Source organism: Cololabis saira, chromosome 12 (genome assembly GCF_033807715.1).
Source record: "Cololabis saira isolate AMF1-May2022 chromosome 12, fColSai1.1, whole genome shotgun sequence".
In the NCBI taxonomy this organism is placed as follows: domain Eukaryota; kingdom Metazoa; phylum Chordata; class Actinopteri; order Beloniformes; family Belonidae; genus Cololabis; species Cololabis saira.
This window is the reverse complement of record NC_084598.1, coordinates 17,895,825-17,923,558: the sequence shown is the minus strand read 5'-3', so window position 1 is coordinate 17,923,558 and position 27,734 is coordinate 17,895,825. Positions and strand designations below refer to the sequence as shown.

General features: G+C 41.5%; 1 protein-coding gene across 2 annotated transcripts in view; it reads right to left on the bottom strand.

Moving 5' to 3' along the window:
* The window catches only part of LOC133456998 (cadherin-4-like), a 432,927-nt gene that overhangs the window by 90,271 nt on the left and 314,922 nt on the right, over positions 1 to 27,734 (bottom strand). For both annotated transcript variants that reach the window (XM_061735792.1, XM_061735793.1), the window contains one exon: positions 17,554 to 17,751. In XM_061735792.1, the coding sequence (XP_061591776.1) occupies positions 17,554 to 17,751 (198 nt within the window). The remainder of the gene's footprint in view (positions 1 to 17,553; positions 17,752 to 27,734) is intronic.

The window sequence follows — 27,734 nt, the reverse complement described above, 5'->3', positions numbered from 1 at the left end:
GATGCTGTGCTACTTAAAGGATTTATGTTAAAATTGTATGTAATTATGACCTTTTTTCCTTCATCTGTTATAATGAGTACGTACGAAAACAAGAAGGCTGTATTAGGGATGGGCAATACCAGTTTTAGGAATCGATACCAATATCGATACTTTTGCTTGCATTTTCATGGATATCAATACTAGTAAATTCATCTTTGTGGTGTGGAAGTCAAGATGACTAAAATCCTCTCTGTAGAAGCTTTTGCCTCTTCCTTATATACATTATAAAATGAGGATTTTATACCCCGCTTGATCAAGTGTTCAGACTTCTGAAAATATATTCGGCATAAAGCTGTCCTGGATACCTGGATATACTCTGCCTTTTTGAAAAGTCTCCCGATCTGCAAGATCCTTTGCTGGGCAGTAGTTGCAGGAGACGGCTGCACTCTTTCAACTTTTTTTCTTCTCAGCTCGCTGTAGGTCTCTGTAGGTGTGCTGTTTTATGGTGCTTTTTCAAATTGCTGGTGTTGCTGCAGTCTGAAACTATTTTCTCACATTTCTGACACCTTGCTGTAACTTTATCAATCAACTGAAAGTAGCACCACACCACATTTATCTTTCTTTCTGCCACATGACACAGAACAGCCCAACATGCCACCACATGCTGGGTGTGTCTCGGCAAACAGTCATTGAATTAAACTATGTAAAACAGCGGAGAATGATGCATGCACATCCAAGTTTTATGTGTTAATTAGTATCGATACTTGTTTAAGAATTTCGATACCAAATGAGCTGCGTGCTAGTATCAATATACCAATACCACAGTATTGATACTCCCATTCCTAGGCTGTATACAATTGCGAGAAGTGGAGATTTCCAAAGTCTACTGTATGTAATGCTTACAATAAGACCAAATGCCCCAAACCCAGATGGGTCGAAGAAGAGAATTTGGGATAATATGGGAAATGTTAAATATTGAGCAAGGAAGATATATTAAAATCAAAGAAAGGACCACTTAAATACTATTTGCTTCACCAAAGCATGACTGACAGAACTCCAACTAGACCCTTTTAGATTATATTGACAAACAGGCTCACAGAGGAGCTGAGGGACCATGGAGCTGGACTTAGGGCAGCTGAAAGAAAGTGGCGCAAATCCAAAGAGCACACTGACTTGTCTGAGTGCCAACAAAAACTTCATTTTTTACATCCAGCTTAAAGGCTGCCAAGGTATCCTTTTACCAGAACAAAATCCCAAATACTCCCCACAACTGTTCATGGCGTTTAACTCTCTTCTCTCTCCACAACCTGCTCAACCACCTACTGGGTTGTCAGAAATGCAGAAATGTTTGCCTCCTACTGTGCTGAAAAGGTTGCTACTATCAGTAACCAACGACCTGTCCTCTCGATCCTGTCCTTACCAACATCCTGCAGATTATTTTACTCCTTTCTTAAATCTGGCATCTTTCCCTCTGCTTTCAAACAAGCTCGGGTCACCCCACTGCTGAAAAAACCCACACTCAACCCTGCCCAGGTTGAAAACTACCGGCCGGTCTCACTGCTACCATTAATGTCTAAAATTTGAAAACGTGCTGTCTTCATACAGGTCTCACAGTTCCTTCGCGACAACTGCCTGTATGATCCACATCAGTCTGGCTTTAGGCAGGGCCACTCAACTGAAACTGCCCTTCTGTCAGTTACTGAATCTCTACGGGCTGCCAGATGTGCTGGTCTATGCTCAGTCCTCATACTGCTTGACTTGTCGGCTCCTCAATACCTTCACTCCTTCATCCAGAGCTACACTCCCTCTCAACAGCTCGCCTGGTGATTCCACCACAACGTGGCTTGAAATCAGTTATTCTTCTCCCCCATTGTTCCCCGATGGTGGAACGATCCACCTATGCATGCACTTATGACAACATGATCGCCTGATGGTGTCTTTTTAAACATAGCTTTCTTGTATAAATGGACTGTTGAGTTGTTCAGAAAAAAAACCAAAACATTCTAGCACTGGCATGCAGTGTTGGTCAAGTTACTTTGAAAAAGTAATTAGTTACTGATTACTGAACCAAAAAAGTAATCCTGTTACTTTACTGATTACTTATTTTCAAAAGTAATTAGTTACATTACTAGTTACTTTACTTAGTTACTTTACAAAAACATGATGCACAACCTGAATACACTTTACTGGAACAATATAAAACAATAGAACTTCAGTTTAATTCTATTCTTTGTGCACATTCCACCATATAAAATTAAATGACAATAAGTAAATTAAACGGTCTATTTTTAAACTTGTTTTTATTATTTTCAGTCTTAAATTTATGCACATTGCGTCACGCAAAATACAGCTCTCTCTGACTTGAACTACAATATAACCTGCGACAAGCTTCTTCAATTCAGCTGCACTAAGTCCCGTTGGTCTTAATCTAGTTTCCCCTGTTTAGCAGCAGAGGGGCCACCGGCAGTTCGCCCGGTGGAGTCTGATGAGGCAGCCGGCGCTGCAGCCCCAGTGGGGGAAGAGGAATCCGGGGGTCTCGCAACGAGCTTTCCTCCGACACAGACTTTACAGCGGACGAGAATGTTTTTATCACTTTTGACCGAGTCAAACTCAAAACTCAAAAATCATAAATAGGCCTTGACTTTTACTGACGTATGAGCGGCGCAGATATTTTCACGAAACAAATACTGCATTTAGTAACGCAGTAACGCAGCCTTCTTTCAGAAAAGTAAAGGTAATCTAGTTACTGTTTTTGCAATTGTAATCCCTTACTTTACTTGTTACTTGAAAAAAGTAATCAGATTACAGTAACGCGTTACTTCTAACGCGTTAATGCCCGACACTGCTGGCATGGCAGCAAATGTGTCCAACTGGACTTCCAGCAGTCTGACCATCACTTATCCAGCTGTTCCCTCCTATGTGATTTCTTGCGTGTGTTGTTCTCTCAGATGTAAGTCGCTTTGGATAAAAGCATCTGCTAAATGACAGTAGTAGTAGTAGTTTGGAATAAAAAATAGCAGCAAGAGTACACGCAGCAAGAGTACACAAAGAGACACGAGTTACTGTGAGGGAGTTAAGGAGTATCTTTGCACTACAATGTTGCACTGCTGTGAGCGTCTTTCTGTGTTGTTTACTGAGTTCAATAATGAATGTTCAATGTGACAACGTCAGAAGGTTGTTGCACAAAAGCACAATTAAGACGTCTGAAAGAGGGGAGTTCGACATGGCCTACTGAGTTCATCCTAGCTCATTACATTGCACAAATACCAAGCCAGGATGAGAAGATGGGGCTATGTCAAACCAAGTGTTACTAATCCTGGTACGCGTATGTTCATGGCTTTCGTAAGCTGATCATGAGGTCAGTCACAGATTTACTGATCCATAAATACAGACCACGTGTCTTTTTTTTTAACAAAGAAGCAACAGTGTGTAATGCAAACATATGAAGAGGGTTAAACATCAAATATGCTTTAAAAGGCAATGCAGCCAATATTTTTAAACTTAGAGAGCTTGCTTGGTGGACAAAAGCGAACAGACCGAAGGCTTAGTAGTCCAATACATGCTACACTTGAAAATAACTAACTTGTTGAATAACTTCTTATAGTGGGTGATATCAGTTAAACTGAATGGGGGCCTTTTATTACTTTAGAATTTCAGTTCTAGGTATCCTATATGTAAAAATTTTTAAATGGAAAAACACACAATTTACAATAAAGCTCCTTTGTGTTAGTGTTTGTCTTTGATCCCAAGTGCACGACACCAAACAGAGTTCAAGCTCAGCCAAAAAGCACGGCATAGTTTATTATAAAAATAACAAAAGGAGCGGAAAGTTCCGATAAACAAAACTGCCTCCTTAAATGGCAGGAGGAAAAACAACTCAAAAGATCCCTTAGTCCACGGGCACTCACGGTTAAACAAAAGTAAACTCACTGAAAAACCTCCACAGGGAAAAGTTCTCAACAGGTAGTCCACAAGGAATAATACAACAACTCGAGGGAAAAAGAGCAACCATACTCTAAGAGAAACAAGACAAACTTGCGACGAGCTTGCGGCAGTCCCGCAGTTTAACTCCTCATAGAATGAGCTAACGAGCTGCAGCTGTGCCATTAGCAGAGCGAGTTCCGAATTTTCATTGTCCAAAAAATCGTGAAAGAAATGAAAAGGTCAACTGCGCTCTGGTTCGTCTCGGCTGGCTTGGCTATCGTCTAGCCTGGCATGGTTGATGGGTGACAGTGCTGGGAGATTGTCGTTGGCCAAACGACAGTAGACCCAGAATTGTTCTTTTGCTGTATGACAACAGCGCGAACCAGCTGTACCAGAAGCAGCGCGAAGGAAGGCCAAAAATCGAAAATCTCGGACTTGACTTACAGTAAAAGTATAAGATAACACCAAGAATCTAGAATGCGGACTGCGGAGAGCTCCAGATACACAGCGTCCAGAAAGGAAAGGATCCAGGCCTTGACTGTAAGAAAATGAGGCGGTTTCCAACTAGTAGCAATAATTTTCTTGGCTGCAGTCAATCCAGCGAAAATGACACGCTTATTAAGCTTGGAAAGATTAAGGATGAATATGTCATTCAGAACCAATACACATATAGACACAGGTACGATTATTTGTAGCAATTCAGACAGTCTGGATGCAACATTGCTTCAGAATGTTGGGCAGTCACAAAACATGTGAATAAAGGTACCCTGAACCTGTAATGATCACAGATTGCATAAAGGGTTATTAAAACCTTCCTATGATGAAGTCTACACAATACAAATTCTTGACTTATATCAGGACAGTCTTTCTTCCAGACCCTCTCTATCGGGTGTGTAACAAGGTCTGTACGAGCAAAAAATGACAGATCTTAGTAACCATCCCCTTATTTGTGGCATGTTTAACAAACAATTCTCAAAGCGGGTGAGTAGGTAAAGAGCTTTGCCATGGGAAACCATAAGCCCCGAGTGCTGCTCTTAGCTGTAGATAAAAGAAAAAGGAGGAACCTGGCAGATCAAATGCATCCTTGATATCAGAAAAAGAAAGTAGTCCTTGGTCATTATAAATGTCTTTAAGATAATGAACACCCTTATGTTCCCATTGGGGAGCAGAGATCTTCCACCTATCAGGAGTGCTTTATTATTAAATATTGGAGAAAAAGTTTGCCAATTGCAAGAGATATGGCAGTGTTTTTCTGCTAATTGCCAAATCTTTACCAGATGATAAATAATGGGACTGAAACGTAACTGACATTGGTTTTTTGGACATATTAATAAAAAGGATATCTTGACTTCAAGTGCCCAAGGATTCACTATGCCAGTTTCTAACACGCGCCAAGACACAGAGGAACGTGGATCAAAGCAGGAGAGCAGAGGCCTGAGCACAAACAACCAGGAGTAGAGAAAATTAGGAACGGCCATTCCACCACCTTCCCTCCTCCTCTGTAGAGTAGACAATTTCAGATGTGTACGCTTTCAATTCCAAATAAATTTGGTGACTAACGATCGGCTCCAGTATTCCGATGGAGGAGGAAGAGGGACCATAGGGATGATAAAATTGATCCTGGGTAGGACATTAATTTTATAACAGATACCCGAGCTTTAATATAAATAGGGAGACTATTCCACCGGTCCATGTCCCTCAGGACATTGTCTAGAGCATTTAAAGAGGGAAACATTTCAATTCCTAAATATTTAAACTGTTGTACTACAGGAATGTTAGATGGAAGAAGAGATTGTTTGGCAGAGTCATTCAGATGTAGGAGAGCAGATTTGGACCAGTTAATTTTAAAACCCGATATATTTCCAAATGCATTGCATATGGACAAAAGAGGTGGCAATGACTGAGCAGGGTTTTCCAGGAAGACTTAAACGTCATCCGCATAAAAAGCCAGATGGTGTGGCGTGTTATGGACAGAGGACAGGGGAGACAAAAGAGGAACGGTGGATCGCTTGAGCTAGTGGCTCGAAGGAAAGCACAAACAGAGCAGGACAGTCCTGGCGTGAGGACCTAGAAACTGAATAGAGAGCGGAGAAAATTTGAAATTTGTCAGAACTTGTGTCGAGGGATTAGAGTATGAAGGTTTAATCATCTCAATAAAGGTGCTGCCAAAGCCCATCACTTCCAAACAGACCCCAGATATGACCACTCGGGTCATAAACGGTCAAAGGCTTTCATAGCATTGAGCGAAAGCACTGATAGGTGTGTTATTGCCAGTTGCGGCATCAATGATGTGAAGAAGGCGCCTCGCATTATCAGCTGCCAGCCTTGATTTAATGAAGTTCGTTTGATCAGAAGTGACTAATTCTGGCATATGGGATTGGAGGTGGTTGGCGAAAAGCTTCCCCAATATCTTTAGATCAGCGTTTAGGAGGCTAAGGGGATGGTAGCTGGAACAGTCAGTGGGGTCTTTTCCTTTTTTTCAGCAGCAAAGAGATGAGGGGTGTGTTAACACCCCTCGAAAATCTGCCCTTGTCAACCGAAAAAATAATCATGTCTAAAAGAAAAGGACCCATCTCTGCCCAAAAAGTAATGTAAAATTCAGGAAGGATCCCATCAATGCCTGGTGATTTACTGTTCTGCATGGAACGTGTTGCATCTTCAATTCTTCTAGTGTGATTGGCTTTTCTAAGTTAGTAGAGTCTGTATCTGATAGTTTGGGCAACTGTAGCTGATTCAAAAATCGATCCTTATGTGCAGGTACCTCCGATTTATACACATTAAAGTAAAATGTTTGAAATATACCATTTATTTGTTTGGGGTCGGTGCTGATATTAGCATTCACAGATTTAATGGCCGGGTTATCTACAACGTTATCACTAGTTCTGATCCTCATGGCCAAAAGGTGACTAGGCCTTGCACTATGAAAATAGTACCGCTGTCTGGTCCTGTGAATTTGAAACTCAGATTGCTGCTTCATAATGTTTTTAATTTCCTTTTTTACCAGAGTACGTTGTAAAGCCACCTGTTCTGTAAAATTATTCTGTAAAATAGAATCCAATCTAGAGAATTCGGCTTCCAGGTTTTGCAGCTGTCGGGATCTGGTTTTACGGGCATTAGAACTGAATAAAATTGTGTTACTTCTGATAAAGCCCTTTATCGCATCCCAAAAGATTCTAGGATCCTCTACAGAACCAGCATTAAAGCCAATAAATTCCCCAAAATCCAGAGGCAAACTGATTAACAAAGGCTTCATTTTTCAATAAGGAGGTATTAAAGCGCCATCTACTTGCACGCTTGGATAAATAGCCCAAAAGACTTCGTTGTGGTCTGATAGAGCCATCCATACCATGCAGCATTAATGGTATGGAAGAGCTGGGGGAAAGCGAAAAGAAAATCAATCCTGGAAAAAGATTTGTCTGCTGGAGAAAAAAGTGTAGTCCTTGGCAGAGGGATTAATTAATCGCCATATATCTGTCCCAAATTGGTAGCCCAAGCTTAAAGGGCTTTTGTAGCCAGGCCCTGGCCCAGAAGCCGATGCACTCAATCTACCTAAAACCGGATCCCACACATGCATTGAAATCAGCGCCTACAATAAAAGAGTGGTCTGTTAGTTCCAGTTAGTTGGCTGTGGTCTCCCAGTGTATAGGTGTTAGCCTCGACAGCGGTTTTGAGTGCCTGAACATCGGACCTGGTGGAGCTGAGAGCCGCAGTTATCGATGTCAGCTCCGCCTGGATAGCAGTTACCTTCATGTCGGTGTTTTTCCCAACCTGCTGGATCTGGGTTAGCATCTGAGCTAGTTGTGACTCGAGGAAGCCCAGATGTTTCTTCACCATGGATTCAGCAATAGCCTCAATCTCCGGTTGGTTGGCTCCCGTAGCCATAGTTATTAACAGTCTTTATCCACAGAAAAAGGGCCGAATGGAAACTTATTAGAATCAACTATATTTCAAGGCCGGGCTGGCAGCAAATACCTCAAGCTGCCATCTTGTCCAGCTGATCACGTGACTCTCCAATGATACAAAAGTTAATCAAGAATGAATTACTACGAAAATAAAGGAGTATTTCGATCTTCAGGAAAGGAAAACAGTTTCTGAAGATTGAAACGGAACAAATCAACCTCAAAGAGACAAAATTAACTGAAGAAAGACAGAAAGCTAAAGTCAAAAAGGTAGTAAAATCTCAACTCTCACAACAACAACCAGTTGTTTGAGTGGCGTTAATGCCTCCACATGATAGACTGAGTTCTATATTTGGATGCATTATATATATATATATATATATATATATATATATATATATATATATATATATATATATATATATATATATATATATGGTATTATTCCGGTTTCCATGCATACTATATCTTAACGAATACACATAATGCATCCGGTTACATTGGTCCTGTGACTTAATAAAGGACGTACGAACAACAGAATAGTTCACCCTTGGTGGTGAACTGGAGACATTGAAGGTTTGTTAAGTTAATTCACACCTCCCCCGAAGTCTTCGTCTGGTGCTTTCGACAGGCGGTTCCTCCCAAGGTGTAACTTATTCAGGGAGGGGTTGATGTGAATTCTACTCATCCTGCCTTTAAAGACTCCCAAATTCTTCTTTGGTTTGTTTATGGATAAAATATTTATCCTTATGGGGCGCCAGACGGCCATTCCTCCCCAGGTGCGACCTATTGAAAAAAGGTCATGTGAATTTCACCTTCCCTGGATTTGGGGAGAGTGCGTGTAAATTGAGGTGTCGTAAATCAGGCTTGGATCACAATATAATGTTGAGGATATGTATATTGATCTGACTTTTTATCAAATATTTAATAAGTTAATGGATATTAGCTGTCATTAAGCCCATCAGCTTTTTATTTATATCCTAAATGGACTATAAATAATGATGATCAGTATACTGACTAATAAGGCAGTAAGAATAAGAATTCCTGGTTTTCAGCCCAACCAGGTTGGCTGTACAGAATTAATCTCCATGGTAACTTGTCTACTCATGCTTTTGTGCAACAAACTTAAAGGGGACCTATTATGGCATCTAATACATATTTTAAACAGGCCTTGAATGTCTTAAAAACAAGCTTTTGATTGTTTTTGCTAAATAAATGAGAAATTCAGTCTCTGAGCCATGTCTTTATCTTCCCAGTCTCTAACCGCATTCTCTATGCGGGATTCTGAGTGGACAGGGAGGCTATGATAATGAGGCACTGTGCTGATTGGCTGCCTGACGTGATGACGCGAATGACGCGATACACCGCTTCGAAAAAATGGCGGAAGCTCCGGCCGGTGGAGTAAGTTGTGGGCGTGGTTTCACGCATCGCTCCTGTCGTTACGTAACGACGTGAACAGAATCTGAACTGCTCGTAGAAGCCACATCACACTGGGTGGCTCATCCGAGAGGCTGTACAGACACTGCAGAATTTGGTTGCTTTCCTCCTTCTCTGAGTTGGCAGGCTGAAGGGAGACCACTTTATATATGTTAAAGCAAGAAAAAACATGTTTTTCATAATTGGTCCCCTTTAAGGATAAATTCAGCCAGGATGCCTGACATATTCCAGCTTAATCCCTTATCTTGGATTTGTGCAGCTACCAACTTCCAACTGTTTGTCAACTAATCTTAATGTTTTCATTTTCTTTATATTTATTTTTTATGTTTTATTTTATCTATTATTTCTCAACTCATACCGCTATAATATAACGCCATGAAATTATGTTATCAATGCCATATGCTCCAACCAGTTGTTTTTGATATTGCTTATTAACTTCAAATCCAAAACTAAGTGACCTTAGGGGAAATGTCATTGGACCAACAAAATCAATAGGCGCAATTCTTGGACACCATAAATGAGTACACAAGATTTTGTAGTAAATATAACAGACAGTTGTGCTTCACCCAAGCACAAATGTCTGACCAATCAATAGCCTGACCAACTTGCAAACAGGCCAACCAGCTCACTGATATTTACTTTCAAACAGCTCTGTAAAGAAGAGAAAGAAAAGAGGGTTGAAAAAATATCAAGCTGTATTTTTAGTCAAATGATCTGCAATTTCATTAAACGCTTGGCTGAAAGAAGTCACAGCTGAAGTTTGGAAACAAAACCTCACGTAAAGTCCTCAGGAATTAAAATATGAATGGAAAATGAAGCCAAGAGTTTAAAACAAGAGAAGATACTGAGTAAAAACAAAGAGCAAAATAAATGCTGCTCTTGCTTTAAAGTCTACCAAGTTCTCTCCCTCCCCCCACCTAATTCTCTGTAGGAGGTCCGTCTTTATCTGAGGGGAATGTATTGTTCTTTTGCTTTTTTGCCCAGCATGATGGAGCTTATATAGTGTGTGTTTGCACGTGTACAGCAAGTCAATGTGTGTTGAAGTTGCACAGCTGCCAAGTAAAAGGCCTTTACAGTGCACGAGAACATCGAAAGAGACAAGACAAAGCTTTGCACTCAGACAGAATACGCTTGAATACACAAACAACAGTGCACATCCTGCATGTGTTTGAAAGAATTTATGTAGCCACACATTTGAATGTTTTCACAGCCGGAATTTGTTTAACCCAGAAATTGAGTTCTGAGCATTTCAACACTCATAAAGCATTCCATATGGGCATTAATGTGGTTTCCTAGTGACCGAGCCTGGGATTGGGCTGTGATCCTTAAATACTCCCTATGTTTCTCCATCCTGCGGTTTGGTGGACTAGATTAAAAAAACAAAGCAAAACAAAAAAAGGCAAGATAGAGTTCCGCTTTTTTGGCTTTGCTTTCCCTTTACTTTGTTCTGGGATAAAACAGAAATGCAACCAAACAAAGCCCCCAACAATGAGCATATACAAAGGCAGCAACGCACCACATGCGCTTTCACTGATCCTTTGTTTGCTGTCTGTGTAGGACAATCAATTCGTCTAACGCACCCGCGTACGTGTATACATGTATATGTTTGTTTGTCATTGAGTGTTTGTATTTGAGACCATATGCCTCAGGAAGAGGAAGGCGGAAAGAGATGAACGGGGCTGGGGAGTGCAGACCGGAGCAGTGCAGTGGGGCTGTTGGCCGAGCGGTGGGGTGGCAGATGCCAGAGGGCTTCATTAGGCACGAGAGAGGAAGGCCGTGAACAACATCTCTCCAGGAAGTCGATCAGACCCAAACACAAACACAGACCTGCTCTATTATTCTGGTCCATTCCTTCACTCTCACACTTGCTTCTTTCCTCTTCTATCTTTTTCTCTTTATACTTTCTCTTCTTCTCAATTATACCCACTCATCTTTGTCCTCCCTCGCATTCTCCAATGCAATCAGCTCCAGCTCTCTTGTACAGTCTGTTGCTTTTTGATCTCCCTTTCCTCTCAGATTAATTTCTTTTCTTTTTTTTGTCTGTCTGCTGATTTTTTCTTTTCTTTGCTGTGTCTGTCAGTGAAGCAGAGCAATCATTTATCACTGGTAAATGCACATGGAGAGAGCAGACACCTCGGGGGGGAGTTCTCTCATTCTGCTCGGAAAACGTTTCTCTCAACATGCTCCATAGAGAGAGAGATGTAGAAAATGGAGCACAGGTGCAACAAACACAAGTAGATAAACGGAAACACACAATATCTGATGAAATTGTTGGTATTTAAAATGCAGGCTTTAAAGCTACTACAAGGAAATAAATACCTTGAACAAATTACTCACACAAATGATTTATTGGAAAAGTAAAATATCTCAAATAGTCTTTCTTGTCATATCAGTCACAAAGGGCTGTAGACAAGTACTCATTTATTTGGCTTATTGCTCTCACTGCTGGTGTTTCTTTCAATGGTGTTCCCGCCAATAAAATGCTCTTTAATTATTGAAGGATGCAACCCACTTTATCTGAATATCTGGCTGCTCCCTCTCAAGACAGAAACCTTTTCTTACAAAGAAATATTTTCTAATGAAACAACAGTTTCACTCAAATTTGCAGTCGTTCTCACAACCCTGAGCCCAGTTTGCAAAATAGATATCCTCATGCTACAGAATCATATCTCTTTTGAACAAAACACTAAAATCCTGTCCAAAGCAGAGATGGAGTGAATCAACCGAGTGAGAGATACTGAAAGGCGACGTAGATATGAATGATGTAATAGGTGAACTTTTCCTGAGAAGAAAACAGCAAGGAAATTTGACAAGCCAGAACCAACTTTCAGGCAGACCAGAGTCAGACAGTAATAAACATTTGTATTTCATGCAGGTTTTGTTCATGTTACTTCATTTTATTTTTTTGCTGAATGCTGTTCTAAAGGGGAAGTTAAAGGTTTGGCTGGGTGAATGGTGGGGGTGCTTACGTTGAGTCTTTATTTACCTGAGCAAAATAAATCAATGCCTCTCTGCCTGAGGAGAAGTATGCGGATCAATGGAAGGTTTCAAAAAGCCCCTGAAAAAAATCAATGTCCCTTACATGCCATTGATGGCTATTTGGCCACGGAAGAAAGAGAACGACAAAGAACACCTGCTTACTATATGAAATTGCACTCTGTTTTTATGCAATAACCTTTCTGGATCTGTTTGTCTTGTTTTCCAAGAAAAAAAAAAGCAAAACATGTAAATCTAAACAGAATGGAATCTTAATAATTGTACACAAGTGTATGGTATACTTTCCTTTAAATCAGTTAAACCTGTGCTTGGTTCTGACCCTAAATACTGATTTCTACTTGAAGAGTTTTATTGTTTGTGCATATTATCTGGAGGTCTACTAAATGGCGGATGTTTATTATTAAAAAATGGCCAATTGCTGCCCAAACAATTAAAGTGGTCTATCACTAATTTTATCTGTGTATTTTCTATTTGTATCTTAATTAAGACATTGAGAAATTAAATAAAGATGATCTTTTAAACACTGAAGAGACAAAAATGCTAGGGCTGCATAGGCTTTTGCACATTACACATTGCATGTCAGATGGAATAAAATATAATCACTGCTGTCCAGTATCTCCTCAAACACAGTACCTAGTTTAAGTCTCCCAAATCTGAGACACTAAAAGGTGGAAAGGTCTGATGTGGAGCCACGTGGTTATACCATGGACTGAAAGTCTTGATATGCAGTGGAAGATTGTGGGGCTCCGAACCAATAATTTCAGCACCCCTATTAATAAAATTCAGTCAATAACAGCCTTCTGAGTTCTGACACTGTCTTGTCCTGAGAGGCCGAAGGGAGTACTGTTCTGCCAAGACTCTACCTATGCAGTCAACATTTTCCTCGAGCTATGTCAGGCGGCAAGCTCAAAAGGCCAGTCAATAGGGCCTTTATCCTGACACCTGCCCGATCCTCTGCTGGCCTGATCAAAGTGACAGCCCCACAGATCCGCAAAGATGTACGGGAGGGCTGCTGTCACCTCACCTGTCCAACTGAAGGCAACTTGGTATGGGTAGGGAGAAAAGCGGTGGGATGCCAGTGAAGTCTGCTGTCTGCACGTCACTCACTGCGGTGTTGGATGACAGAGCAGGCCATTAGGAAAGGGGCTAACTTCACAGGTCATTAGTGGAAGAAGTGCTCGGAGAAATGAGTGATGGCACAATCAGAGGAAGGGAGACAGACTAAAACCTCTGCTGTGCAATTTTTATATATAAAGATAATTGAGATCAACAAATCCAATGTGAGAGTGGGGGGAGAAGCTACATATTGTCATCATGTTTATGTAAAAATATGAAATATTTGTCTCTAATCAAATATGATGTTGGTAGGGGTCCACGAAGTGAAGTTGCAGGAGTCATGTGCAGGCGCGTCATTTACGCCGGGGACGGTGTCTGACGAGCAGATTTGTCCCCACCACTTTAAAAAAAATAAATAAAAAAAAAAAAATAAGTAAGACGCGATTTGTCCCGTATTTTCATTAACGCCCCATACACATGTCTGTCACACACACACATCAACACTAAATTTATCAATAATGAACAAAATAAAACACAGGAAACATTAAGGCCAGCAAAATCTTAGTGGCGGGACAACAGGACCTGCTGCGTCTGTGCCAGATCTTTTTATGTGTGTGCCAGACAGCGCTGCGGGGAGGACTCGGGCTTCACCTCCAGGTAGGAGTTGGGAATTGGGAATTAAAAGTTGCGTTCTGCAGGCCCGGTTCTACGAGGGTGCATAAGCATTGCACCCTCATTTTATGTGTCTTCATGCTCAGTTGAAAAGACGAAAAGTCTGAAAAAACTGACAAATGCGCCTGATTTATGGTTCCACGTTTAATCGACGGCCTAGCCTACGGCGTAGGTTACGCAGCGTCGCGTACCGTACGTTCGCATCCCTGCGTATCCTACGCCGTACGCTTTGCGTTGGTGCAACGCGGAACCATAAATCAGCCAGTGTCCGTCACTCATCTGCCTCCAGTGCGCAGTTTCCTGCAGCAGCCAGTGCTGCTCTCTGCTGCTCCGTTAACACAAAGTAACTGTGGATATTCCCAAGTGGTTCAGCACAACGACATAAACAAGTTTACAGGACTGTCTCAGAAAATTAGAATATTGTGATAAAGTCCTTTATTTTTCTGGAGTCTAAAAATGTCATACATTCTGGATTCATTACAAATCAACTGAAATATTGCAAGCCTTTTATTATTTTAATATTGCTGATTATGGCTTACAGTTTAAGATTAAGATTCCCAGAATATTCTAATATTTTGAGATAGGATATTTGAGTTTTCTTAAACTGTAAGCCATGATCAGCAATATTAAAATAATAAAAGGCTTGCAATATGTATATGATGTTTCCGACGACCTAAATAAGACCGCGCAGATGGCTTTTAATATGGGGACAATATCGCGTCAATACGCATCATCTAATGCAATGCCTATTATTTATCATGAAACCTCAATTCGGAAGTAATGGGCCTAGCTCGTACCCAGCACTTTTCAAACCTTACTCAGGTTTATGGTAAATGTCCCCAGCACTTCTGAAATCAAACTGACGCCCATGGTCATGTGTCTTTTAATTAATCTCCTCTTCCTTTTATTTATTGACTCTTCTGAAAAGGTTTTAGAGCTTAAAAAGCTTTAGACTTGGGAATACAAAACCTCACAACATAATCCAAATTTGAGTCACCTAAAAGTGGCACCTAAAAATTCAAGTATTTGTAATTGAACCCGATAACATTTTACTTCTTTTTTTTTTATTGTAATAATTACACACACATTTCATACTTTCTTTTACCAAGCTCAAATCAGTTTGCGATTAAAACCCCTTGAGGTTTTAATTTTGTATAGGCCTATAAAATATAAAAAAATATAATATAAATATTTTTTCTGAGTTTGTACTGACTTGTATATAATCTTTGGATCTTGAATATCACATTTAGAATTGTTTTCAAGATGGAAGATTTGTCAAAGGAAGTGTTAAAAGTAACATTATCTGTCTATTAAAACGGCACTGTGGTCTCACAGACAGAATGTCCTGCCTTTTGGGTTTTTTCGCCAGGTACTCCAGCTTCCTCGCACAGTCCAAAATGATGTATTTGAGCCTAATTGTTGTTAAATTGACCCTAGGTAAGAGTAAAAGTCTGTGTTGCCCTTTGACAGAGTGGCAACCTGCCAAGGCTGTACCCCGTCTTTTGCCTGTTGACAGACGGATAGATTTTAGTAGGACTCCTGTAACTCTGAATAAGACTGAAGTTTGTACAAGTAATGGATGGATGGATGAAATATTGCACACACTTCTCAATTTCTTAAAATCCCAGACCAAACCATACTTTAATATTTGACATTACATTATCACCTTAGCTTTGAACCGTTGTAAAACCTTTACACTTAAATAAACCATTGACACACTTTTACACATGTCTTGAATGTCAATGCCTTTGCAGGTGGAGCAATGGCAAGTTCTACTTGACAAGAAATTAATAATTTACACAGTGGAGTAGGTTTTGTTTACAACTGCTTTTCAAGGCCAGCAAATACTAATATTTCAGAAGCTTGCAATCTGCTTGTTCTGATCACGGCTGCTTGCAACTATATTTCTGGTTAAATTTTGTTTGTGTAAAAGGGAAACAGATAAAAAAAAAAACATTAGAGAACAACAGACATTATCAAAATGGACCAAACACATAAACAAAAAGTTTGGCAAAATTCTCCCCATGCCATAAACCGCTGTCTCCTTGTTAGAATCTGTAGTTGTCAGTATGGCTGTGCCTGCCCTCCAGCCATCATTAAAAGGAAAGACAAGCACCTCTGAGCTGCACAGAGGCATCAGCACGCATCACTTCTCCTCTCCTTTGAACGTTTAACTCTCAGCAATCCACCAGCCCCTGATGGGCCTATTTACTGCACAAAATGGATTGTGTTTGGCTGTGCACTATACTTCCAAATGTTCCTTTGATGCCCTCTCTCTTACTCCCCTGCACCATCTCTTCTGTTTCTCTTTAGCTATGAATAGCAGCAAGGAAACAGCAGCAATGTATGGCTACTTTATTGCTGGTGCAGCACTCCTGAAGGGCTCAGGAGGCTCAGATGAGATCGCCACACAGTGCCGGTATGATGGGACACACTCCAGCTGTAGTAACATACAGATTCCAAAACATAGACTTACAAAGTCTATCTTCTTTGACTTTACATTGTATTTCACTACTTGTTGTTTTCACCAAAACAACAAAATTAAAATAAACAAAAAGAATGTCTTCTTCAAGCAGCTCCCCAGGCTTTTGTCTGGGGAGGGATATAACAAATAATTGGGAAAAAACTAAACAAACAACCACAAAAGAAACAATTTAAAGCCCAAAAGAGATAAAATGTAAAACGTTTTGTAAATAACCAAGAAAAGCTGATGGTTAGATTATCCAGATAGAGAAAGATGGAAAAGCAGAGCAAGGAATGAAAAACTCCTTGGAGTATTTTTGGATGAATTATTGTGTGCAATACAGTCCACAGCTTTATGGGAAAACGAACTGCCTACTATGACTCTCTGAATTTTAAACTGTCATTCATTTTGTGACTGACAGGTGCAACAGCTGGACCTCCGACACCAACACCTTCGATTTTCACTTGCTTTTGCCGATTTAGTGGAAATATTGTGTATTTATTAGATGTTGCTAGTTATATCACTCCTTGACCAGCCAAATCTAAACTCTTATGCAACATATCATTATTATTGCAGTGAAAAAATACATCTGAATGTTTAGCTCTTTTAAGGTTTAACGGAAGCAAGATTTCAAATTTACCTCACAGGTCCAGTTTGGCTCCGGTAATATTCTGTGACAAATTATATACTTATAAAATAGCTTAAGCACTAGCTTTGAACTTTAAGAAACCTCTCTGAAATGGCCTGATAAGGAAAAGAAAAGGCCTAAAGGGGAATAGATAAGCATTTGTTTAACTATGAACCCAATGAACCTCTCGGTATGAGAGAGTTTAGCTGTTTAGCTGCTGTGGAGCCTGCTCTGCGTCTGAAGGGAAAACTTCTTAGGGTCGGTCAGGACTATTTACATAACTTAAGATATTGTGAAAGTAATTGCATCAGGGAACACAACATAATCATCTTCAAGGATGTGGCGAACAAACTAGTTATGCTAATGCATTGCGGTTCTTTATCAACATCTATTATGCATGTCCCCAATCAGTGATTGCTGTGAAGTCCCCACAAAAATTCCCAGCTGTAAATTCAGAGCGAATCAGTGACACAGCCAATCAAATCTGTCTTACTTACACTGACGAGCATCTGTGGGAACGGCCCTCGAGAATTTTCCGCCACATTAATCGGTGGGATCACCCAGTCCCTCTTCTGCCTCCTCAAACCCTTGGTAGCGTTGAGGCCCGACCCTGAGAACATGATGACAGAAGGTGGCTCTTGGAACGACTCTCTCTTCTCCTTCTGCTTAGTGACTTTCCATTCTTCTTCTGTGACCTTTAAGACAAAACAAGGCCTTATTCAGGAGGCTGTATACTCTCTTAATGAACAAAAACAGCTTAAGGAATCTGAATATTTATTAAGGTAATTTTGCTAAAAAGGTACATTTAGTATGGAGCCAAATCAAGGCCAAAAGTTTTGCTAATTTGAAAATAAAATTTGAAACTGAAAATTCTTTTTTACAGTTTCAATTTTTTTTTTCAGTATCAGATCTTTTTTTCAGTTTCAAATCTTCTTTTCAGTTTCAGGTCTTTCTTTTTCAGTTTCACATCTTTTTTTTCAGTTTCACATCTTTTTTTTCAGTTTCAAATTTGTTTTTCAGTTTCAGACTTTTGGCCCCGATCTGGCGTGGGGGGCGTGGCATCAACTGAGAGGGGCGTGGCATCATGAGTGACAGCATAACAGAGAAGGCAGGGGACGTTCCTCAGTCATGTTGCCTTCAGGAAACGTAGGTTGCAGAAGTTATCAGTAGAAGTATGATTCAACACTGTATATACACCATATTCACGTGATTGGCAGTGGTAAAAACGGATACTAGTGACACATTTCTGTTTAAAAAGCAGTTTTAGACCGTACTTGTTAGTATGTGGAAGTGGGAAATGTCCAACTTTAAAGTGTGGCTGTTGAACTGTACAGTCTGGCATAGTTTATTGCTTTTATACTGCGATTGGGCGGAGTAGGAAAAGAGAGAACAGACAGAGAGAATGAAGAACAGAAAAAGGAGAGACACAGAGACAATGGATACACTGGTGTACTACAAGGGTGACTGTATAAACAGGTGAAGACAGCAGACACAGAGGTGGTCAGGGGGGGCTGCAGGGCAGCATGCAGCTCCTGAAGCTCTGGCCTGCAAACATGCATAGAAGAGAAAAGGAGGTGGCAGACCAGTACAACAAACTACAAGAATAATGGAGAGAAATTATGGTTATGAGATATAATTAATTATAATTATAATTAATAACTGAGAAAGGAAAGAAAAGGAGGGGTGATGGGCACCACTTAGTGGATCATGTTGGAGTCCCCCTGCAGCGTAGGCCTATAGCCATATCCATATCTACCATACCATCCACCATATCTACAACAAAGCTATGTTTGAGACGAACCGTTTTAGTCTTTTCCTATAGCTGCGGCTATGACTACTGGCCCTAACACACTAGAGTTTACACTACAGTAACTATAGGCTTTATTAAACTGAAACTTTTTAAGTTTAAGCCTCCTTAAGATAAGATAAGATAAGAAGCTTTATTATCATTGTACAGTATACAACAAAATTTCGCTCAGCAGCGTCCTCCAGGGACAGCAGCTACATTCACAGTCAGAATCCCAAACAGCAAAAAATAAAGTGCAATGAAATTAAGTATTTACATAAGGGATGGTGTTATGAGTCCTGTAGCAGTCTCTTCACAGCCCCGGGGAAGAAGTGGTTGTTCAGCCGGTCAGTGTGGGCTCTCAGAGTCGCTGAGTCTACCAGAGGGGAGGCTGGAGAATAGAGACTGTTCTGGATGAGCGGGGTCATCTCGGATCTTTTTGGCCCTTCGGAGGAGACGGTTGGAATGGATTTCCTCCAGGCGTGGGAGCGGGGAGCCAATGATCCACTGAGCAGTCTTGATGACTTGCTGCAGTTGTTTCTTGTCAGATGCAGTGCAGCTGGCATACCACACCTAGGCCTTTTTAATGATGGTGGTGTTCACAGTCCTGCCCAGGTTCTCTGAGATGTACAGGCCGAGAAACTTGAAGTTTCTGACCGGCTCCACTTCTTCCCTGTTGATACTCAGGCCTGAGTGCAGTGTGGTCCTTGTTCTCCTGAAGTCGACAATGATTTCCTTCGTCTTCTCGGTGTTGAGGTTGAGGTGGTTGTCGCTGCACCAGGCAGCCAGGGCTTGGAGCTCCTTCCTGTATGGTGCCTCATCATCATTGCTGATCAGTCCAACATTGGTTGTGTCGTCAGCAAATTTGATGAGGGTGTTGGATCCGTGGGTGGCGACGCAGACGTGGGCGTACAGCATGTACAGGACTGAACTGAGGACACAGCCCTGGGGAACACCAGTGTTGAGGACGATGGTGGAGGATGTGGAGGTGCCCATCCTGACATGCTGGGGTCTGTTAGTCAGGAAGTCCTTGATCCACAGACAAAGAGAGGTTCCAGGCTGCAGTGTCTGCAGTTTGTTGACCAGTCGGCTGGGGCTGATGGAATTGAATGCCGAGCTGAAGTCAACAAACAGCATCTGACGTATGTCCTGGGGCTCTCAATGCGGCTGAGATCAGAGTGGAGGGCGATGGAGATGGCGTCATCTGTGGAGCTGTTGGACCTGTAGGCGAACCGATGTTGATCAAAGCCAGGTGGAATGTGGGCCTTGACATGCTGCAACACCAGTCTCTCCATACATTTCATGATTACCAGTGTCAGGGCCATGGGCCCACTCAACCCTGTGATGGCAAAGGATTTGGGCACAGGAATTATGGTGGCGGTTTTCAGGCAGGTGGGGACTGTGGCTTGCTGTAGTTAGCGGTTGAAGATGGTGGTGAATACAGCAGCAAGCTAATGGGCACATGACTTCAGCACCTTCCCTGATACTCCATCCGGTCCTGCTGCTTTGCTGGTGTCAATGCTTCGCAGGACCCGCAGTACCTGGTGTTGTTGGATGGTGGGGGGCTGGTCGTGCTCTGAAGGTGTGTGTCCTCTGCCTGTCTGCTGTCCCTTCAAAGTGGGAGAAGAAGGTGTTAAGCTGGTCCGGGAGAGAGGTGTCGGTGGGGGAGGGGGTGGAGGGGCATTGTCTGTAGTCTGATGTTCTGGATGCCTTTCCACATGGAGCGGGGGTTGTTTTCCCTGAATTTGACCTCTATCTGCTCTCTTTATTTTGTTTTAGCAGCCTTGATGCCTCTGTTCAGGTCCGCTCTATCCGTCCTGTAGGACTCCCTTTGTCTTGACCTCAGTGCTGAGTCCCTGGCCTGAAGTAGTGCTCTGATGTGGGTGTTAAACCATGGTTTTTGATTGGGGAATTTTTTCACCAGTTTCCTTTTAATGACATTATCCATGCAGAAACTGATGTACAGAGGGACAGTGTGCCCCCTCAGTCCAGCAATGCATGGTCTTGTACTGTGCTTATGCCAAATTGGAAGTTGGTTCCAAAGTAATGGTGCCTGATAGCAGAACGCCCGTCCTCCAAATCTACATTTGGATACTCTAGGAACTACGAGTAAACCTGTACTCTATTAGGAACATAATGTTGTGCCACAAAGGGGTTCAGTTATTAGAGAGTTATTAATAATTGTTTACGATAGTTATTAATAAAGCCTATGTGCTTACCATGAGGTGTACAGAAATGGCTACACATTGTAAAAGATGAAGACCGTGGTCATGCTAAGACTAAGATTAGTTGTACTATACTGAGAAGCTAAGTTGACTTACATTTATTTATTCAAAGTTATTTGTTATGTTGGATCCAACAGTGAGGTTGGGTGCGGCATGAGTTTCTAGCCAGTTAGTAGATTTTTAAGAAGTTCCCAATTGCAGTTTTAATATTTGCAACATCTTGTTAAAAACATTGAAGGATTTAGGCTTATTTAAGAAGTAGACATCTCGCAGACAATCTTAGTGTTGCATCTCTAATCCAGTCTGCTGTCCATATACGCACCGGAAAAGGGTGAAGAGCTGTATTTCGATTATTTCTGGGTCTTCGGACTAGGCTAGGCTAGACTAGGCTTCAGGGTAGTTGTCATGTTCATTTTCATATTCAAAAAAAGGTGGCTATTTGATGAGAATATAGTCTGAATGTAAAGAAGGCATCCCCCAACTCTCCACTGTCCGTTCTAATCACAATGCAGTCTGCCTGGTTCCTGAATACACATCCATGGTGAGAAGAGAGCCTCCACAGAAGACATCTGTGAAGGTCTGGACTGATGAGGCCAGTGAGAAGTTCAGAGACTGTTTCCCAGACCATGGACTGGGAAACAGTGTCTCTCCATGAGAGCTCTGCAGCTGGAGTGGAGGAACAGCTCACCTAATGGACCATGGACTACTTCACTGACAGGCCTCAATATATTAGGCTGGGGACCTGCAGATCTGAGGAGTTGGTCTGCACACTGGGGCCCCCCAGGGAACAATGCTGTCACCTTTCCTCTTCAGCCTGTACACTTCAGACTTCATATAAAACTCCAGCAGGCAGCTGTCATCTCTAGAAGTCCAATGACTCAGCCATTGTTGGCTATGTGTCTGAGGGGAGCAATCTGGAGTACATATCAGTCATCATAGACTTTGTGGACCGAGTGTCACCTGTGCTTGAACACCAGTAAGACTAAGGAGATGGTGATTGACATTGAGCGAAGGAGCCACTACACACACGCTCCTCTGAACATACAGGTGTCAAGGGGAATAGGATGTACGACCCAGATGCAGGAGATCAGGAGTACCAAAAATAGTGATTTATTTAATTTAAACAAAATCAAAACTGCTGCTGAGCAGGATTAAAAAACCAGAACATGAACATGACAAAAATCCAAAGAAACCTGACGTGACACTTGGAGGAAGGAAACACTACGGACCAGCGGAGAGCAAGGGAAAGACAAAACAAGATATACACAGAATGGTTGAGTGATCAGCTATTGAACATGTGGATAGCTTTAGGTACCCGGGTGTTAGTGCTGGGCGGTATACCGGTTCATACCGAATACCGGTGTTTATTTTTTCTTATGATATTAATTTTTCATATACCGTAATACCGGTGAGTATGTACAGTAGCGTACACAACGGCGCGGCGGAACACGCGGCTGGACACTGTTTGTGAGGGGACTGTCTAGCAGTAGTGATGCACCGATTGTTCGGTAACCGAAATTGTTCGGCCGAAAATGGCAAAAAAAAACACTTTCAGTGTTCGGTGGAATAAGTGGGAAAAAAACGAACAATTAATAACGGCGTTGTAATATAAGGAAATAGACTGGCCGCTCCCGTAACAGTTGCGCGCCACAAACATAAATCATTGGCCAACCAAAAAGTAACCACGTAACTGTTGCGCGCCACAAACATAAATCGTTGGCCAACCAAAAAGTAACCACATAAGAATTTTACCTAACATTCACCAGGAGGTGGAACCAAAACAACATAATGCTGGGAAATTAAAAAAATGTTCAGTTTTTTATGTTCAATAAATATTTTCTACCTTGTAATTTTGTAAAAGATCAGTCAGACAAAACTTAAAGTCTTTAAGTGTTGTGTCTGACTGATTCTCTCACTTCATTAGAATCATAAATGCAGCCACCTCATTGTAAACGGCATCATTTTGTGAGGCCATGCAAACCTGTATTTATACTAGTGTGGACATTAATGTTTTTCTATAATATTTCCCCCTCATGACAGTAAAATAGGCCATTCTAAGCCAATTTACTGCAGCAATTCCTTTCCAAATCATTAGAAAATGTGGTTAACACGCAGTTGTGCATGAAAAAAAAATATACTGTGATATACCGTGAAACCGATATAATTTTGAAAAATACCGTGATATAAATTTTTGGTCATACCGTCCAGCACTAACGGGTGTTCAACTGAACAAAAAAACTGGACTGAACTGAGGAAACTGAGGTCCTTCAGGGTTTGCAGGGCTCGGCTGCAGACCTTCTACAACTCTGTGGTGGCCTCTGCTGTCCTCAATGTCGTGGTTTGCTGGGGACCGGGCAGCACTGACTGGGACAGAAAAAGACTTAAGCTGTTTAGGAGGTCCCTGAGCTGCCTGGACCCAGTAGAGGAGGTGGGGGAGAGAAGGATGTCAACCAACCTGACATCCAGGTTTGTTGACATTATCCAGGGAACTGAGAATATCCTTCAGTGGTAGAGTCCTACACCCTCACCTCCTCCTTCGCATCATACTTTTGAATGCTACTGTTATTATAATTATCATTATTATTTTTAAAAATATATCATATTTGAGGAGAACACAACTAGTGTTCATGAATTATTTTACTGTACATGTATATGTATGGGTGAGAAGACCATAAAACATCAACTTTGATATTTATGTCAGATATAAAATCATTATTAACAGAGACCCTGTCTGGTACTGAATTTAAAGCCTCTTTTAGCAGACAGTGACAGCTGAGTCACATAAACGCACTTCAATCATTCAGAAAACTCCCATCATACACCTCCTTCACACACTCCCTGCAGCCAGAGAGTAATAGCCACCACAAACCTGTCTTTTTGAAAAATGCTCAAATAAGAAACTCAAAAGGAGCCCATTTTAAATCTCCTCATGAACATTAACTCATCCATGAGTCAAAACAGCTACATCAAATGTGAAGCAATGAAGCATATCACCTAACGAAATGAATGTTATTATGTGGAAGGGCAGCAAAAGACATGATGGTGAACAGATGGTAAATAACATATGGAGAATCTGCTTCGATACAAAGGGCTCCAGATTGTTTAAAGACAAACAAAGTCATTGAAAATATTGTAAGTGAACTTTAAATGTGTATCAATGGGCTAGTTACTGTGCTCAGTGAAAATAATCAATTATGTTCCTCCTTATGTTCAAGTGTATTACTTTTAGCTACAGTTCAATGTCATATACTGTATACTGTACATATCTACATAGATCCCTGTTTGAATAAAATGTGCTTCATGAAGTGATATAAGGTATGCCTGGAGCATGGTTCCACAGTAAATTTGCTGTTATATCTCAGGGTTACAAGCAGTAAAAACATGTCAAGAATTCAGTCATGAACATCATATCCAAAGATATGCATGACTTGCTCTTTCTGTCTTCACTGCGTACCCCCAAGCTATCCTTCGCTACCTTTGCCCTCTTTTCACAGTGTTATTGTTTCACTCAGTCTCTCCTCTTAGTCTGTAGGTTCTGACAGCTTGTCTTAGCAACAATGCACTGGGCTTACATCAGGCTGATGTTGTGCTCGCAGGTGAAACAACTGCACAAATCTTACCCAGAAAACACTCCTGTCAGCATTCCCGGACGCACCCCCAGTTCATGTCTTGGTTTTTTTCTGCTGTGGGATGACCACTGGGGCAAGGAGTTGTTTTGATTCAGTGAAACATATTTGCATCTGTTGGCCCTTTTCTAGTGGTTTTTCAAAGTTAGAGGAGCAGTAAAATGGAAAACAGCCGATGTAATTTTACATTTCATTGCACATATCTTGTCTAGCTGTTATATAGCTTTTAACTATAAATAGTTAAAAGTTGTCATGAATTATTATTTTTATTATTGATCATTAACAATAATACAGTTATTGCTTTACATTTTCAGCACAACTTCAATTCTTGAGGTGCTCCAAAAATATTTAAAGGCTAGCAAACAAAGTACCAATTAAGTTACTTGAGGGGAAAAAAGACCATAGCTCCTCTGCATCTTGTTGAAGTCCAGAACAGTCAGAAATGAATTTTTAAATAAATCCAAAACACACACACACACACACACACACACACACACACACACACACACACACACACACACACACACACACACACACACACACACACACGCACAATATACATATATTGTAAAGCCCCCACACTAAACGAATTTTCTACTTTTGGAGCTATACATCTGACTGTTCCACGTTATCTTGGATTCCTCCAGAGTGCGTACACATACTGTGGTGGTGCAGCAAGTGCAGTTCTCAAACCACTTCAGATGAACAACCAGCCATTTTACACTGCAGAGCTGTCACATCTCTAGACTTGAGATACACATTAATACAATTCACTGTAAAAAAAACCTCCCACGGGTGCATTTGTACATGGAACATTGTTATCCGATTACAATTGGCTCAAATTTCCAGCCAGAAAGACAATGTGATTCCTTTCAGAATTAATATGACCATCATGGTTGAAATCTGACTGAGAGATGTGGGATAAACCGTTTCATAAACTGATCAAATAAAAAGTTATGCTGTGCATGCTTGGAACATGATTTCCGTGGATCCCAGATCATAGATGATAGATAAATCCTAATATAATTAAAGCTGCAAGCAGCGATGAACGGGCCCTCGCACTCACGGCCACCGCCCCCATAAGCATATCAGAAATGACACCACCCACGACTTCCTATGTCAAAACATTCAAAAGTTATAGCAGAAAAAAGGGACAACCAATCAGAAGAAGGGGCGGGGCTAATTAAGGCCAACGAAGCTTAAGGACTCATTACAGAATCCCATGACACCACCCACAACTTCCTATGTCAAACCATTCAAAAGTTATGGCAGAGAAAAGTATTCTAGGGGGCGCTGTTGAGCCGTTAGGCCACGCCCATTAATGCAAACCATGAAATATCAAATTTATCGCCAAGCCTGGCTTGCATGCAAAATTTGGTGACTTTTGGAGAACTATCAAATATGGACCAATCAGATTTCAAAATGGCCGACTTCCTGTTCGGTTTCGGCCATGGCTCCAAGAGACTTTTCTTTAAGTTGTGCCATGATACAGGTGTGTAGCGATTTTCGTGCATGTACATCAAACCGTATTGTGGGGCTTGAGGCACAAAGTTTTCCAGGGGGCGCTGTTGAGCCATTTTGCCACGCCCATTAATCCAAACCATGAAACATCAAATTTATCGCCAGGCCTGCCTTGCATGCAAAATATGGTGACTTTTGGGGAACTATCAAATATGGACCAATCAGATGAAGGGGGGCAGCGCCTTTTGGCGTCTAGCGTCGCCACGGTAACACTTTTGAAAGAGAAAAGTATTGCGTGTAGTCGCAGGATAGAGACGCACATTTTGATGTATAACACATCTGGGTTCACGATACGGTTCGGGCCGTATTAATTCTCGAAGGAATGGCATATATTGCTCCAAAATTACGCAATTAATTCAGAATGTTCAAAATGGCCGACTTCCTGTTCGGTTTCGGCCATGGCGCCAAGAGACTTTTCTTTTAGTTGCGACATGATACAGGTGTGTACCGATTTTCGTTCATGTACGTCAAACCGTATTGTGGGGCTTGAGGCGCAAAGTTTTTTCTATCTGAACCAATCAGATGAAGGGTGGGCGCACTTTTTGGCGTCTAGCGTCGCCACGGTAATGCTTTTGAAAGAGAAAAGTAATGTGTGGTGTCGGAGGATGGAGACGCACATTTTTATGTATAACACACCTGGGTGCACGTTACGGTTCGGGCCGTATTAACTGCCGAAGGAAGGCATCAATTTCGCCAAAATGACGCGATTAATTCAAAATGGCCGACTTCCTGTTCGGTTTCTCGACATGACGCCCAGAGACTTTTCTTTAAGTTGTGTACTGATACAGGTGTGTACAGATTTTCGTGCATGTACGACAAACCGCATTGTGGGGCTTGAGGCACAAAGTTTTCTAGGGGGCGCTGTTGAGCCGTTAGGCCACGCCCATTAATGCAAACCATTAAATATCAAATTTTTCGCCAGACCTGGCTTGCATGCAAAATTTGGTGACTTTTTGGGCACGTTTAGGGGGGCAAAAAGGCCTTCCTTTTGTCAGAACAATAAGAAGAAGAAGAAGAAGAAGAACTAGAAAATTTCTGGAAATTTTGATATGGGCATGCCCTACTGCCCATTCGACCCCTCTCGCTGCTTTGGTTTAGGGCTGGTTGTGTTCGGGGTGGTTCTATGTCAGTTTGAGGTGTTTACGGTTGTATTGCATTCATTCCTGTGCTCCCAATAGTTATTAAAGGTGTGCGCTTTTTGGCGTCTAGCGCCCCCCACGGTGACACTTTTGACTGAAAAAAGTAATGCCCATCGAGGCAACATGGAGACGCATCTAACGATGTATGCCATGCATGGGTGCACGTTGCGGTTCAGGCTACATTAATGGATAGGTTTTTGTTTCACCGTGGTAAAAAAAAACCATCCGAATGAATGGGGCCATTTGGCATGGATTTTGACATAAAATTTCCTTAAATACCAGCTTCATGACATTTGAATATGTTGACGGCCACAGCGTGCCGAGTCGGGGAACATTTGTACGATGTCTCTACGATAATCTGTCGCCTAGCAACAAGCGTCC